Genomic DNA, 15,965 nt, shown 5'->3' with positions numbered 1-15,965 from the left:
TAACTAGGACCCACCTGGATTTGACATCAGCTGTTTGCTGGATGAGCACGAGCAGGTTACTTAATCTCTCTGAGGCTCTGTTTCTTCCCCACTGAAACAAGGATAACAATTTCAGCCTCATGGACCTGGTGTGGGAATTAAGTTAAATAAAACTGGGGGGTGTGGAGCAGGCTTGGAGAAAGGTGAGTTTGCCAAACTGCGAGGTTGTTTTTTTTTACAACGAAATCAACTGCCGCAGGGGGCACCGTGGGCTCCGTGACCAGCTGAAAGTGCCCCTTTGTGTCCCAAAGCCTCTCGAAGTTACCCTGAAGGATGTTGGATGTCTTTAGCCACTGCAGAGCCAAAGTGGCACCCCCTCCCCTGCCTCTGACTTCTCCTGGGACAGGGTCATCCCGTGGGCCTGTAAGCCAAAAAGGGGAGGCCTCCTGGTGCTGCAGGAAGAGGCAGAACTGGCTATGTGATCTGGGCTTGTCCCTGCCCCTCTCTGGGCCTGTGTAAACCAGTGGATGGGAGGTGGGGACTCATAAAATAAAAGGAAGTGCCCTGTAAGGGGTGTTTGGAGGTGCGGGTTCTGGGCCTGACTCTCCTCTCTCTGGGTCTCAGTTTCCTCATCTCTACAGTGGGGAGCCCCTCTTTGCACTGCCCGTGTCTGCCTCCATGTCAGCTGGCCCAAAACCCCAGCGCTGACCCGCCACCACTGCCCCATGGGTTCTCTCCATGCCCTCCCACTTTCCATGCCACACCCCCGCAGACCCTCATCACCCCCTTTCTGCACCCCTCCATCTGCCCCACACTGACTGTTTAAAACCCCAAACCACAGCTGTCAGCTAATCACTCCTCTGCTCTAATACCCCCCGGGGCTCCCCGTCACCAGCTGGATCAAGTCTGAGCTCCTTGTCCTGGCATTTGAGGCCTCCCCAGCCCGGCCCCAGCTCACTCATCCTCCCTTTCCTGGCCTTTCCAGCCTGGTCTCTCCTGCAGCACATGCCACAAACCACAACCACACTGGCCTCCTTGGGTCTGGGTCCCTGGAGGATCTCCTGGGATAGCATTCTAGGGGCCTCCAAGACCATAGATGCCTGCCCTGCCAAATACCTAGGGGTTTGTGAGTGAGTTGTAACAACAAATAGCGCCTTTCCTGGAGTGTGATTTATTGTTTCTGCTTTTTAGAGACAGGGTCTCACTCTGTCACTGAGGCTGGAATGCAGTGGCATGATCAAAACTCACTGCAGCCTTGACCTTCCGGGCTCAGGTGATCCTCCCACCTCAGCCTCTTGAGTAGCTAGGACTACAGGCACGTGCCACCACACCCAGCTAAGTTTTTAAAATTTTTTGTAGAGATGGGGTCTCTTTATGTTGCTCAGAATGGTCATGAACTCTTGGCCTCAAGCCGTCCTCCCTCCTCTGCCTGCTAAAGTGCTGGGATGACAGGTGTAAATCACCACGCCTGGTGTGCATTAAATCCACCCAGAGTCTATTAACTGCCAGGCATTGTGCCAAGCATTTTATATACATTATCATTTAATTCTTACAACTCCCCTTCAAAGTAGCCATTTTTACTACCATTTTGAAGATGAGGAAACTGAGGCTCAAAGAGGCTAAGCAACTTTCCAGAAGTCACAAAGCTACTAGGTGGTGAAGCCAGAATGTAAATCCAGGCTGCCCAAGCTCTTAGCCCCTGTGCTAAGTGTGTTCTGCCTACAGAGGCTGTCACTGCACCTCCTGCCATGGGGGTTCCAGGATGGCCCTGCCCTCCCTCAACTCAGGTCCCACCCCAGGTGTTGGGGAAGGATTCGTTCCTGGTACAGCCACAAGAAGGCACATATGACTACACATGTCAGTTCTGAATTGGGGAATAAAGAGGCCAGGAGGCACTGGGATGTTCTGGAGACTTCTAGAAAAGCCACATTGTTTGGCAAAGCTTAGGGATGGGGGTATGCCAGAGAGAGAGAGCATCTAAGTTAACTGGGAACCCCAGGATGTAGCCCTGATCCCAGGGCACCCCCTCTCCTGCCGCTGATCACTCCTGGGGCAGGGCCATCCTGTGGGCCTTTAAATCAACAGGGGGAGGCCTCCTGGTGCTGTAGGAAGAGGCAGAATTGGCTGTGTGATCAGGGCCTGTCCCTGTCCCAGTGGATGGGAGGTGGGGACTCATAAAACAAAAGGAAGCACCCTGCGTGAGGTGTTGGGACATGTGGGCTCTGGGCCTGACTCTCCCTTCTCTGGGTCTCAGTTTCCTCATCTATAGAGTGGGGAGGCCCTCTTTGCCCTCTTTGCACTGTCTTCATCTGCCTCCATGTCAGTCGGTCCAAAGCCCCAGTCTCAGGGTTTGGGACCGGGAGGGTGGTAGAGAACAAGAATGGTTAAGCAAGCTGTTAATCCAGTGGGCCCCGGCTGAGCCCACTGTGTGGCAGGGTTTACCATCCGGAGACAGAAACCAGGGCCCGGGTGAGGGCAGTGTACACTGGAAGACACTGGGGAACCAGGCCCATCCGCAGTGTGATGTATTGTGTCAGAGCAGAGAGAGCCTACAGAGACCCACAAAGCCACCCAGTATACAGATAGAGAAACTGAGGCCTGGAGAGGGGCAGTCACCCAAGTCCAGAAAGGCACATTGACTTTCAGGACCAAGTTCTTTCTGGACCAAGTCCAGAAAGGCAGATTTCTTTCAGGAACAAGGGGCCAAGGCTGGGATTTGAGCCCTCTGCTCTAATAAAGTCAATCAAAAGTACATCAAGGACAGTGTGTGATGCCACCTGGACAGAGTAAAGAGGAAGGAAGGCACCAACCAGCCAAGAGCTCCTTGGGGGAGGCAGGGTCTGTGCCGTGAAACATGGGACAATGATGGTGATAGTGAGCACGAGCAATCTACGTTGTTAACGTGATTTGAGTGCTCACTCTCCGCCAGGTGCTGCGCTGAGCCCTTGTCATGCTCCGCCATTCTGTTTTATTCTATTTCTTTTTTTTTTTTTTTTTTTTTGAGATGGAGTCGTGCTCTGTCACCCAGGCTGGAGTGCAGTGGTGCGATCTCAGCTCACTGCAACATCCACCTCCCAGGTTCAAGCGATTTTCATGCCTCAACCTCCTGAGTAGCTGGGATTACAGGCATGTGCCACCACGTCTGGCTGATTTTTGTATTTTTAGGAGAGATGGGGTTTCACCATATTGGTCAGGCTGGTCTCAAACTCCTGACCTCAGGTGATCCACACGCCTTCGCCTCCCAAAGTGCTGGGAATATAGGCGTGAGCCACTGCGCCTGGCCTATTCTACCTTTTAAGGTGCTACTATCTCCTCATTTTGCAGAAGAGGAGATTGAGGTTCAGCGAGGACCAGTAACTTATTCAAAAGCACATAGCAAGTATGTGAATTGGAACAACCCAGCACCGTAATGGGGGCTAATGGGAGTGGTAGAGACGCAGGGGCTCCAACGAGGAAGAAATAATGGGGGTCCCATTGACAGGGAGAGCTTTTTAGAGTGGGCTGCCAGTATGGATAGATGATCTCTCTGAAGACTGAAATCTGAAGGCAAACTGGACGGAGAGTCAAAATCCTGGTCCAGCTCTGCCCCAACTTGCGATGCTGCCCTTGAACAAGTCACTTCCATTCTCTGGGCCTCATCCTACCGTCTGTAAAATGGACTCAGTGCTTCTTAATGGTTTTGAAGTGATCATCCTTTTGAGATTCTGACGAAAGCCCTGCACACCAACACACCCCCAACAAATGCAGCCGCGCACCCACATCCAGGGCATTGCCAGCCCTTGAGGCTCATCTGAGAACTCTGGGCTGAGATGATCTGCAAGGTCCCCTCAAGCCCTGACGTCATCTAGAAGGGGCAAGCGGATGCCATCCAGAGCACTGGCTTCCCTGAGGACAGATGCCTGGGAATGCCTGGGAATGTCACTGGGATTCTCATTCAGTGCCGCACACACAGCACATGCCCCCGCGTGGCTGGACACAGCCATCACCCTCACCTTCTGGTCCAGGGCCTGCGGTCCCCATGCTCATACCTGTATGGCTGCCAAGGTGACCAACAGCCATGACAAACTTATGCAAAGTCCATGGGGGAAGGAGAGAGGGGTGAGCCATGGAAACAGCCAGCCAGGAGCTGCCCATTTGCCTTGGCATCTGCTTCCCCTGAGGTGCACGGAAAGGAAATGGGCATGTCGGCTGGAAGGGACTGCCCTGAACATCCTTCCTCCCCCTGCCCTGTGGTTGGATGGGGGCTGGGGCACAGGGGGAGCCCCCAAGAGGATCCTGACCCTAGGGACTGGGGGATACATCAGCTGCTGCCCCTGCCCCACCCTCTGATCTGTCTCTGTCTCTCTACTTGCATATCTCTCCATTCATCCCTGTCTCCTGCTTCCCCACCCACCATTCTCTCTCCCTCTTTCTCACCAGCACTCCATACTCCAGGACAAAACTGGGCCGCTAGAAACCCACCTCCAGTCTGGCTTATGATGGGGAGGGGGTGGGCATGCAGGGCCACCCCAAGAAAGTTCTGGGAAATGGGCAGTCCCTAAGCCAACCCACTTGGTTCAGAAGCACCTTGGAAGAGGGTTGCTGGGAAGGCCTCAAAGCCAGTTCTCAGAGGGCCCAGCCTCATCGGCACTCCTCACCCAACCCCTCTGAGACAAGAAGTCCAAGGAGTGGAGTGGTGTGGGCTCCTAAAGCTGGGAAGCCAGGGATCGGCTAAGACCTGAGGAAGGGACTCTGCTGTGGTTGGGATACTCTTTCGCACCCAGGAATCCACTCAAGCCTCCTCACCAAACTTTGCTGAGTGACGGTAAGCAGGTTGCCTCTCAAGCAGAAAAAGAGCTGGAGGTCTCAAATGACCACAAGCTCAATAAGAGCCAAAAGGGTAATAGTGACTAAAGCCTAAAGGAAAGGAAGCAGCTTTTCTGGAGCCTCTGCGGTGCTTTCAAACATCACCGCATCTGCTCTCCAGAATTCTGTGAAAGATTTTGTATCGCCATTGTACAGATGAAGAAACCAGAGCTTAAGAGGTTAAGTGGCTTGTCCAAAGTCCCTGGGAATTTACTTTTTTTTTTTTTTAAGAGAAAGGATCTTGCTGTCTTGCTCTGTTGCCCAAGCTGTAGCGCAGTGGCGTGATCATGGCTCACTGTAGCTTCAACCTTCTGGGCTCAAGAGATGTCTTGCCTCAGCCTCTCAAGTAGCTGGGAGCACAGTCACATGCCAGCATTCCTGGCTAATTTTTAAACTTTTCTTTTTCTTTTTTTTTTTTTTTTGGTAGAAGTCGGGTCTCACTACATTGCCCAGGCTGGTCTGAAATTCGTGCCCTCAAGTGATCTCCCTCCTCGGCCTCCCAAAGCACTGGGATTACAGGCAAGAACCACCACGCCCGACCTGAATCCACTTTCATTGCACTCCAGAGCTCTTAATCTTTCCACTGTATTCGTGTAAGCCAAGTGAAATTTAAGGTTATAGCCAAAGGAGCAGATTGTCCAGAACAAGAGAGGTGATCATCCTGCCGTTTGATGTGGTGATCAGACCTCACGTGGGTGCATGACCTTAACAGTACTGGCTCATGTTGACTGACCTGTTCCTGGCCACCAGGCCCGGCACTAAATCTGTTTTCACGTTTCAGATCATTCAATCCTCCTAACAATTGTAAGGGATGAGTACTATCAACATTATGTCCCCATTTGACAGCAGAGTAGACTGAGGCCCAGAGAGGGGATGTGATTCAGCCAAGGTCACACAGCCTGGATCCCAGTTCAGGATGATTCCAGACTCTACTCTCTGGCATCACGAAAGCAGGTCACTAGGTAGACAAAATCCAGAAACTACATCGCACAGAGAGTAGCTGAAGGAATAAAAGATGTTCAGCCTGGGAAGGAAGAGGCTCAGGGAGATCTTAACGGAAAATAAAGGGCTGGGATGAGGACGAGGGAGTGGTTCTGTTCTGTGGGGCTCCTGAGGCCCCAGCCTGGCCCAAGGGACAGGGGACAACGAGCAGGCTTTGACTCCTTGAAGCTTCCCCACCTGTAAAATGGCCTTAGGCACCCTCAAATGGTGATTAAATGAGATAAATATATCAAGCACCTGTTTAGTAAATGATCACCAATAAATGATGCACTCCAGTGCCGATGGCTTTGTGCCTGGCATGGTACTGGCAAGGGACCCTCAATTTTTTTTTAATTTTTATTTTTGAGACGGAGTCTCACTCTGTCACCCAGGCTGGAGTGCAATGTCACAATCTCAGATCACTGCAACCTCTGTCTCCCTGGTTCAAGCGATTCTCCTGCCTCAGCCTCCTGTGTAACTGGGATTACAGGTGCTCACCACCACATCCGGTTAATTTTTGTATTTTTAGTAGACACGGAGTTTCACCGTGTTGGCCAGGCTGGTCTCAAACTCTCGACTTCAAGTGATCCTCCTGCCTCAGCTTCCCAAAGTGCTGCAGTTACAGGCGTGAGCCAGCATGCCCGGCTGGGACCCTCAATTTTAGCCCTAGTAAAAGGCTGGGGTCTATGACTTTCTATGGCTCTTGACTAAGACTCTAATCTGACTCACTGGGGTTCCAGTTCTGGCTCTGCCACTTACTGTGTGGCCTCTTCCGGGCATTTCCCTCGCTAAGCCTCACTCTCCCTCCAGCGATGTCTGCCCCGATGCACATCCTGGAGCAGCTGCCCAACAGAACGTCACCTCCCTCCAACCTCTGTGGACCAGATGCTTGGGGGATGAGGGCAACTGCCTGGGGACATAGGGCTGAGGGAAAGCATGGCAGAGGCATGGAACAGTCTTCTGCTCTACCTTGGGTGCCTGAGGGGCATGTGGTACCTGCTCCATCATCCAAGGGGGTTGGCAGCCCCCCGGACACAGAAGGACAAGGCTGGCTGGTTGTGTTCAGAGCCAGGACAGCAGCAGTGCCTCCTCCCATCCATGCACAGAACACCCAGAAGGATGGATTCCTGTGAGGGACGAGGACAAGAAGTTGCTGGTATGTTCATCAGAAACAAGTTCTTCTCTTGCCCCTGTCCCTTACTAAGCAGGTCTCTCTTCACCTTTTTAAGCCTCAGTCCTCATCTGTGAAATGGGGCTAAAATACCGCCTTGGCCGGTGTGGTCCAAGAGAATTCGTAGGAACAATTGGCCTATTGATGGGTGCTCATTTAAATCTGGCTTCTCCTCTTTCCTGGGAACACACATATCTAGGATGAAGAAGTGTTGAGGTTGAAAATTAAAAGTTCACATTGATTGGGCACCTCACCCTGGCAGGCCATGGGATGCAGCATTTTGTTTTTAAATATTTCATTTGGTTCTCAGCTCCTGGAGGAGTCTGAAGCTGGGAGGTCAAGGCACAGGAACAAGGGGTTAAGGCTGGGATCTGAGCCCAGCGCCTGTCCAGCTCCAGGGCACCGTGCAGTGGTGGTGATGGCCAGGGGCTTGGGAGTCAGAGGTGTGGAACTAAAACCCAGTTTGTTCATTTCCTACTGGCATGTTAGTTACTTAACCCATTGGTGTCAGTTTCCTCCTTTGTAAAACGGGAGTAACAGCACCTACTTTATGAGACTGCCGTGAGGATCCGAGGCCATGATGCCCGAAGCATTTAGCCCAATGCCTGGCACACAGCCTGCGTTCAAACAATGGTGGCTCTTGTTATTTACTAATCTGGCCCCTAAACAGAACACCCAGGAAATAAGACAATGAATGGGGTGGGGATGAACCAGTGAAAATGAAGACTCTCTGGAGAGGGTGGGTCTGCCTCCTGCCACTTCCCCTGACCCCCCCGCCCCCACCCCAAGGAGCTCTGGGTCAGCCTGGTGGCCTGCAGCCAGCACAGGTGGCCCCTCATTTCCTTAGAGGGCATGCTCCACTGGCGGCCCGTGGGACAGTGGTGGCAGGGACATCCGGCCTCAGTCAAATGGTTCACGCTCCAAGCCCTGGCCCTGGCCACAGCAGGGAAATGAAGGGGCTCCTTGGGCCACCGCAAACATAGGGACTTATTGTGGTGACCATGCAAAGAGGCCTCAGGTCCCCGAGCAGGCACTGGGCCCTCAAGAGCCACCAGCCCCAAGTCTAGGGGACGAGGGAGAGGAGAGAGAACAGGGTAAGCAACAGCTTTGAGTCACCCCTAGTCCAAAAGGAGGCACAGGTTGCAGGTTGAGGAAGGTTGGATAAAATAACAGTAGGAGAGGAGGAGCTTGGAAGTCAGGAGCCCAGTGGAGCAGGTGGCGAGGAGCATGGGCCGTGGGCAGCCACAGACCCGGGTGCAAGCCCCAGCCTTCCTCCTAACCAGCTGCATGAGCTTGAGCTAGTTATCCCACCTCTGACCTCTGTGGGTCCTGCCACAGTTACCTGGTAAGGTCACTGCCAAGCCTCTAAGCGACCAGGTAGGTAAAGCATTTAGTAATTAGCCAACTCTGTCTCAGTGCGATCTTGAGCAAGTCACACCAATGGTTCAAACACATTCACAGCCTGCTGGTCCCACGACTATAAATGCAGTTGCCACCCTTCCCTTTTGTGCTCCAGCCTAGGGCACTCTGGGTATTGCCTATTGTCCCTGGAGGTGTCAGTATGGTTTACAAAACAGCCCCTTTTACATCATGGGCAGGTGGCGACAGGCCAGGTCACACGTTTCCACCCCTCCACAAGTCACCTGGCCTGCATGGGCTAGGGCCCACAGACCCGGGCTCAAGCTAACTGGCCACAGTGGCTCCTCTCAGTCATTGTTTGGCCAGCTGAGCGTGTCTTTCCAAGACAGCAGTCATATGTGCCTTCTTGTGGCTGTACCAGGAACGAATCCTTCCCCAACAGACCAGGGTTTACATCTCAGCAATACCATGCCCTCAGGAAGTCCCCTGACCTCTGTACCTAAATTTCCTTCTCTCCAAAATGGGAGGGTGGCAGAATTTCCTCCCAAAGGCTGTTGTAAGGAAACATACAGGGCCTTCAGCACACATATTCATCAGGGTCCTCCAGAGACACAGAACAGGAGCAAGAGAGAGGTTTTAAGAATTGGCTCATGCGATTATGGAGGCTTACTAAGTCCAAAATCTGCATGGCAACCCAGCAGGCTGGAGGCCCAGGGAAGAGCTGCAGTGATTCAGTGCAAGGGTAATCTGCTGGCAGAATTCCTTCCTGCGTGGAGAGCTCATTCTTCACTTTATTAAGACCTTCAGTTGATTAGACCACGCCCACCCACAGGATGAACGGTCACCTGCCTTGCTTTTTACTTTTAAAACTCCACTGATTTAAATGTTAATCTCATCCAAATACACCTTCACAGAAACACCCAGAATGTTTGACCGAATACCTGGGCACCATGCCCAGCCAAATTGACACATAAAATTAACCGTCACACCACAGGATAGTGGTTCTTACAACGAAAATGGGTAACGGGTAACTTTTTATTTTCTTTTCTTTTTTTTCTTTTTTTTTTTTTTTTTTTTTTGAGGCAGAGTCTCATTTTGTCACCCAGGCTGGAGTATAGTGGCGTGATCTCAGCTCACTGCAACCTCTACTTTCCAGGTTCAAGCGATTCTCCTGCCTCAGCCTCCCCAAGTAGCTGGGATTACAGGTGCACGCCACCATGCCTGGTTAATTTTTTTATTTTTAGTAGAGATGGGGTTTCACCATGTTGGCCAGCTGGTCTCAAACTCCAGGCCTCAAGTGATCCACCCGCCTCAGCCTCCCAAAGTGCTGGGATTACAGGCGTGAGCCACCGCACCCGGCCTTACGGGTAATATTTTTGAATCATCACGTGTCTGGCACTATTCTAAGCATGTGTATGTGTTAACTCATTCAATTCTCATGATGCCCCATGGCGGGGAGAGGGGGCGGTTACCCCATCTTATGGATGAAGAGATGGAAGGTCAGAGAGGTTGCATAACTTTGTGCCAATCATCTGGCTGGGAGGCAGTGAGCCAGGATGTGAACCCAGCCCCACCACTTTCAACAGACAATTTCAAACATCAGCACCTACTGTTCCTTCTGTCACACTGAGAGCACTGTGCCCACGACCAGGTGACACATTGGCAATGCCACCAGACTTAAACGATGTTGGCTGCCCCCACCATCCCCTCCAGAAAGACCATCCACCACTTTGATTAAGTAACAGGCATTTTATTGGGTGGCATCTGAGCAAATCCCATTGCCACCTCACAGTGTAGAACCAGTAGAACCAAGAATACTCCAGCCCGTGCCCCCCGCAGCCACCTGCCTTGGCCCCTCATGGGAAATGACACAGATCCTGGAAGGACGCAGAACCCACACCCAGCCCAGGTGGCACCAGCACCCACCCCCATCCATGGGCCAGTGGCACTTGGGGAACGGCCACACCAGCTCCAGGGGGGGTCCCATGCAGGCATCCTGGAGGAAGACCCAACACTTTCACAGTCCCCAAAGAACCATCCTTGAAAGTCATGCTTTACGGATCCCTGACCACTCAGAATCCAAGCAGGAGGCATCTGTGGGAGGAATCGTGGTCACAGACTGGCTGCGTCAAAAAAAGAATGGGCCGGTGAGGGACTGGTCCGCACAGAGCCACTCCCACGCAGAGGAGGATTCTACAGGCAACATCCTCGGCCCACGCTGACGAACCCAAGGCCAGGCCTCTGGGGGCTGGGAGAAGGGAGGGGCAATGTCTGCCTTGGCCTGTGTCACCATGGTACAGTGGTGGCTGAGCTCCTGCAGGGAAATCCCACACCCTGAGACTGGCTCTAGGAGTGGAGGTCTCTACAGGTAGGGCCTGAGGATCCGAGGGAAGGCTGACATAGGACGAAGGCCCATCCAAGGTTTTCCAGAATCACGGCCTAAACCGGCAGGACCATCCCATCCCACACCTTGGCAGGTGGCCTCCAGTGGCCCCCCAACCCCGCCATGTGGTGCAGACCAGGAATCACACAGGCCTCGGCCAAACACAGGCACCTGGAGTAAGGCATGCCGGCATCTAAGGTGTGTGGCTGGGGACAGGGGCCTACTGGCCCAGGTGGGTCTGGGCAAAGATACAGTGAGGAAGGTAGACAGCCCAGACCAGAGAGGGCAAGGCCAGCTGGTACCCCCTGTGCCCCACAGGTCAGTCTGAGTTACACTTTACCCTGGACACCTGGAGGGGCAGGGATCAAGGCCAGGAGCCTCTGTGAGTGGTGAGGTTTGCCAAGGGGCCCAGAATGGCCTCCTTTTCCCCAAAGGATCCCAAGAGCTGCTCCATCTCCTTTCCCCAGGTCCCTGAGCCACTGGGCCCAGTGGAGGGGAGAGGGAGAACCTGCCGGGCACCAGGGTCATACCTCCTACATGGCCGATGGGATAAGGGGTAGTGGCCGTGTTCCTCCCCAGCACGATCTCAAACCAGAGCCTGAGGCATGGGAGAGGCCAGAATACAGTGGTAAGAAGGGAGTCAAGCCCGGATCATAGAAAGGCAGCTGTGCATGAAGAAGGGGTGGAGGGGCTGGAGTGGGGTCTGGGCAGTGAGGTCGGCCACCTGGACGGACAGACAGCTGGACGGTGGAGCCCGAGAGGGGCTCACTGCATGTACGCATAGCTCCAGTCCCTCAGGGGCTTATGTGTTTCCTTGATGACCTGGGGCGACGTCCAGCGCAGGATGTAGTGTGGGCCCCCTGGCTTGTCATTGGTTCCTGCGGAAAAGACACTTCTGTTTTTCTCCGAAAAGACACAACAGCCAGGGCAGAAGGGGAAGGGAGGAGATGATGGAATCAACGGGCCAGCAGTGTGAGCGGCCAGCAGCAGGCCTGCTGCCAAGCTTGGGGCATGCAGAAGAGCCAGAGGGATGGACAGGAGACCCTGCCTCCAGTCTCCAGTCTGTGAGGAGCCTCCATTGTTCTCTCCACGTCGCACCCAGCCTTGCATCCTTGCTGGGATGCGAGGATGTCTAAGAGGCAAGGTGCGGCGTGGAGAGAGCACTGGACTGAGAGGCAGGGACTTGGTATGGTCCTGGGGTGCCGTAAGAAATACATATCTAGCCTTCATCCCTGGTTCCTAGCCAGAACTCCTAAAGCTCTTGGAATTTCCTGAGTGATGGGGGTGAGAGGAGCGTCTTCCGTTATTCATAACAAGCTCCTTCTAATCACACGAGTTTATGCTAATGAGGGCTCTTGCAGGATGGCACTGATTGGCAAAGGAACCAACCCTGTGATTAGAGGCTTGGAACCTTCAGCTCCAGGGAGGGCAGTGGGGCTGGAGGTTGAGTCGACCCCAATGGCCAATGATTGAATCAATCGTGCCTGTGTAATGAAGCCTCCATAAAAACCTAAAAGGACAGGGTCAGGAGAGCTTCCAGATTGGTGAACACATCCACATGCCAAGGGGGTGGCACAGCCCAAACTCCAGGGGGACAGAGGTGCCCATGCTGGGGATCCTTCCAGTCTTTGCCCTATGTGTCTGTGCATCTGGCTGTTCATCTGTATCCTTTAAAATACCCTCTGCAATACATGGGTAATAGTAAGCTCGCTTCCCCTGGGTTCCATGAGCCGTTCTAACAACATATCAAAACTCAAGAAGACATCGTGGGAACTTCTGATGTGTCGCAAAGTCAGACGAGGCGTGGGTAACCTGGGGTCCTAGTACTTGTGATTGGCATCTGAAGTTGGGGGGTCAGTCTTACGCGACTGAGTTGTTAACCTGTGGGGTCTGCACTAACCCCAGGCAGTTAGCATCAAGGTGTAGACACCCAGCCAGCATCCATCAGGAACTGGAGAACTGGTCAGTGTGGGAAACCCCAGCATGCCTGGGTTCAGCCCTGGCTCTGCCACTCAGGAGCAGTCACCTTCGGCAAGCCGTTGCTCCTTCTGAGCCTCAGTTTCCCATTGTGAAGTAGAGGTTGTTGGACTTAAGGGACACTGGCTGTGGTGCAGAAAGTGTGGTTGCTGGAGCCAAAATTACAATCCCACCAGGGCCATGTGGCCTTGAGCCTCAGTTTCCTCCTCTGTAAAATGGGAAGAATAGTCTCTTTGCTCACGAGTTTGCGGAAAGGACCCTGAGCTAGTGCGCTTGCTTGGCCCACAATAAGCGCTTAGTAAATGGTATCCTTCCTACTACTCTGAAGCCCCTCAAGATGTAACATCTAGGGTCTCCCACCAGGAACTCAGCTCCCCTGTGGGAAGGGGGACCCACTCACCAGAGGCTCGGGCCCCCCCGAAGGGCTGCTGGCCCACCACCGAACCAGTGGACTTGTCGTTGATGTAGAAGTTGCCGGCAGCATTCCTCAGCACCTTTGTGGCCTCCAGCACGACGTCCCTACAAAGCAGAGCAGTGGTGACAGAGCAACCAGCTCATCTCCCCTCCAGCCCCAGCTCCAGCCTCAACACCCCTGCTCCAGCTCACGCTAGCTTTCTAGGTTCAGCACGAGGCTGAGTCAGCGATAAGGGATGTTGGCCAGCTGTTGGCTGTGGGCCTTCGGTCAGGTTACCCAGTCTCTGAGCCCAGCTTCCTCCTCTGGGGAGGGGCTTGGCATGCTTCGTCGCAGGGCTACTGCGAAGTTGAAGGGAGTGGCCTGTCCTGGTCCAGTGTTCCTGTCCCTCAGGAGCAGGGGAAACTCCAGCTCCCAGGCCCACACCCTTCCTCCCTCTCCAAGCTCACCTCCACTCTCTCATAGAGGCAGACATGGGGGCAACCAGTGCCATGGAGGAAAGAAGAGGCGAAGCCTCAAGTTTAGCCTCATGTGACCCAGGTTCGAATTCCGCCTCTGTAGCCCCTGGCCTGCCCTGCTTTGTAGCATGGGACAATCACCTCACTCAGTGGGGCAACATCAGATCCTGCAGAGCCAGTCGAAGACACCAATTCCTGGCCCTGCCCCTAGAGGTTCAGATTCACTGGTCCCCAGTGGTGCCCTGGCACCGGCACCACCAGTACTGGCAACAAAGAGCCTGCTGCTGTGGGCCCATGTGGGGAGCCTGGGCTGCCTGTCTGGGCTGAGGGGAGGGGACAGAGAGAAGGTAGGGGCAGCATTATTACTGGGAACCACGTCCAGGAGGTGGGGATGGGGTGAGAGCCGACACGGACAGGACACCCGGAGCACAGCACCAGGGCTGCGACCTGGCCACTCACTTATCCTGGGAGAACACTGCCCCCGTGAGGCCATAGCTGGTGGTGCTGTCAACCAGCTGCAGCGTCTCCTTGTACTTGTCGTCCGGGTAGACGTACACAGTCAGTACAGGCCCGAAGATCTCCTAGGAGAGAGACCCCGGCGTCAGACCCTCCACGGGACCAGGGCCCTGAGCCCTCCCAGTGCCCCTGCTCTGGCTCACTCTCTCCCTAGTCCCTGGGCCTCAGTCTACACTTCAGTGTCTGCAAGAAGGGTCAGGTGCCGCCTCCTCCTGGGTTCCCTCCAGGACAGCAACGTGCCCAGCTCCCTGTCTTGTCCATCCCACCGCAAGCCAGCAAAAGATGCAAACATTTTCTGGCTCTCCCTGCCAAATCCACACCTGGAGAACAAAGGGTCCAGGTCCCAGAGGCTTCCAGCAGCAGCTGGCATGAGAGTTGCCCAGAGATACCATTCCCTCCAGAAGGGTTCATGGTTCCCTCTGCCACCAAGGGGCTGGGGGGAAGATCTTCTCAGGCACACTCCAGCCCTGCACTACCAACTTGGGCAAGTGCCTTGCCCTCAGTTTCTCATCTGTAAAATGGGAACAGTAAAACCCACCCCATCTCAGCCAAGTGCTCAGCCACAGCTGGCCCCACAGTAAAAGTCTATCAGTGTCAGCCATTATGATTGCTGTGATGGCCGTGGTTGCTGTGGGCAGTGGAAATGCTCGGACCCCAGTCAGGGTCAAGGACACAGTCCCGGATTTGGAGTTAGGCAGCCTGAGCTCAAAACCTGGCTCTACTCCCGGTAGGAGGCATTCCCTTTTAGGGTCTCCCTTTAGGGCCTCATCTGTGAAATGGGAGAACGTCTCCAGGAGAACTCTGTGTGTGCTGTGCTCCGGTGGGACTGTCCTCCTCTGGACCCCAGGCTGCCCACCCCAGTCACCTCCTTCATGATGGGCTCCTGCGGGTCCTTGCTCTCCACGATGCAGGGCTCCACAAAGTAGCCCACGGAGTCATCACACTTGCCCCCGGCCAGGATGGTGAGGCTGGGCGAGGAGCGCGCGTGCTCCAGCCACTTCTTGATACGGGCAAAGGACTGGGGTGGGCAGGCAGGAGGGAGGTCTAAGAAGCTGGGAAGGCATCCCTGCGGCAGCCCCCACAACACATTCACCCCGAAACACCTGCACCTGAAGGGCCCAACTCCTGAAACAGGGGCAGGGGCAGGGGATGCCAAGGGCAAAAGCCAGGGTCTGGCTGAACCGCAGCAGAGACAAGGACAGACACGCACACTGTGTGTGTGTGTGTGTGTGTGTGTGCACGCGCGTGTCTGTACACACACAAGTGTACGTGTGTTAGTACTACAGGTGCACTCACATATAAACATAGACACGCGTCAATGAATGCATATATAGGCATATGCATGGTCACACGTCTCTAAGTATGTAGGGATCTGCATGACTTCTCCAGGTACACGCGTGTGGGTGGACTTATTGACATATGCATGTGTGTGCTTATGTGCAAATGGATATATATGTGTTTATATGTAAAGACCTACATGTGCAGCCACACGGAGCCCTATATGAACACATTCACAAACACACATGTACATGCACTCATGCAAATGCTATTAGGAGCTCGCTGAGCCTGGTTCCAGGGTGGCCGCGAGATGAGCTCTTGTCTGGCTACGGCTGATTCTGCCCTTTCTGAAGCTGGAGGTGTATGTGTGGCTGCTGAGCTGCCTTGATCAAAGCAGTGGGGCTGGGTCATGCCCTGGGTCAGGGTACCCCGTATCTCTTCCTCCCTCTCCCACTCACTCCAGGGCTTGCCCCCACCCAGGAACGTCCACTTCCCACCCCGTACCTTGGCATCAATCACTGCAGAGAAGAAGGTCCCAAAATCCTCTGCAGGCTGGAGGCAAGGGAGGCGCCAGAAGATATGAGTCACTGCAGGCCGAGACAAAGG

At 54.1% G+C, this 15,965-nt stretch overlaps 1 protein-coding gene across 5 annotated transcripts in view; it reads right to left on the bottom strand.

Annotated features, from left to right (window-relative positions):
• Nucleotides 1-10,069: 10,069 nt before the first annotated feature.
• Nucleotides 10,070-15,965, bottom strand: part of ALDH4A1 (aldehyde dehydrogenase 4 family member A1) — a 32,063-nt gene continuing 26,167 nt past the window's right edge. For 2 of the 5 annotated variants that reach the window (XM_054437995.2, XM_054438006.2), the window contains 5 exons: nt 15,864-15,911; nt 14,947-15,099; nt 14,025-14,146; nt 13,096-13,214; nt 10,070-11,596 (listed from right to left, as the gene is read on the bottom strand). In XM_054437995.2, coding sequence (XP_054293970.1) covers nt 11,484-11,596; nt 13,096-13,214; nt 14,025-14,146; nt 14,947-15,099; nt 15,864-15,911 — 555 coding nt within the window. In that variant the 3' untranslated portion in view covers nt 10,070-11,483. The other 3 variants (XM_054438022.2, XM_054438027.2, XM_054438014.2) reach the window with 2 other exon arrangements.

The sequence above is a fragment of the Pongo pygmaeus genome, chromosome 1 (assembly GCF_028885625.2).
Source record: "Pongo pygmaeus isolate AG05252 chromosome 1, NHGRI_mPonPyg2-v2.0_pri, whole genome shotgun sequence".
NCBI classification, from domain to species: Eukaryota; Metazoa; Chordata; class Mammalia; order Primates; family Hominidae; genus Pongo; species Pongo pygmaeus.
Note: the sequence above shows the minus strand (reverse complement) of the source record. Positions and strands in the feature narration are given on the sequence as shown.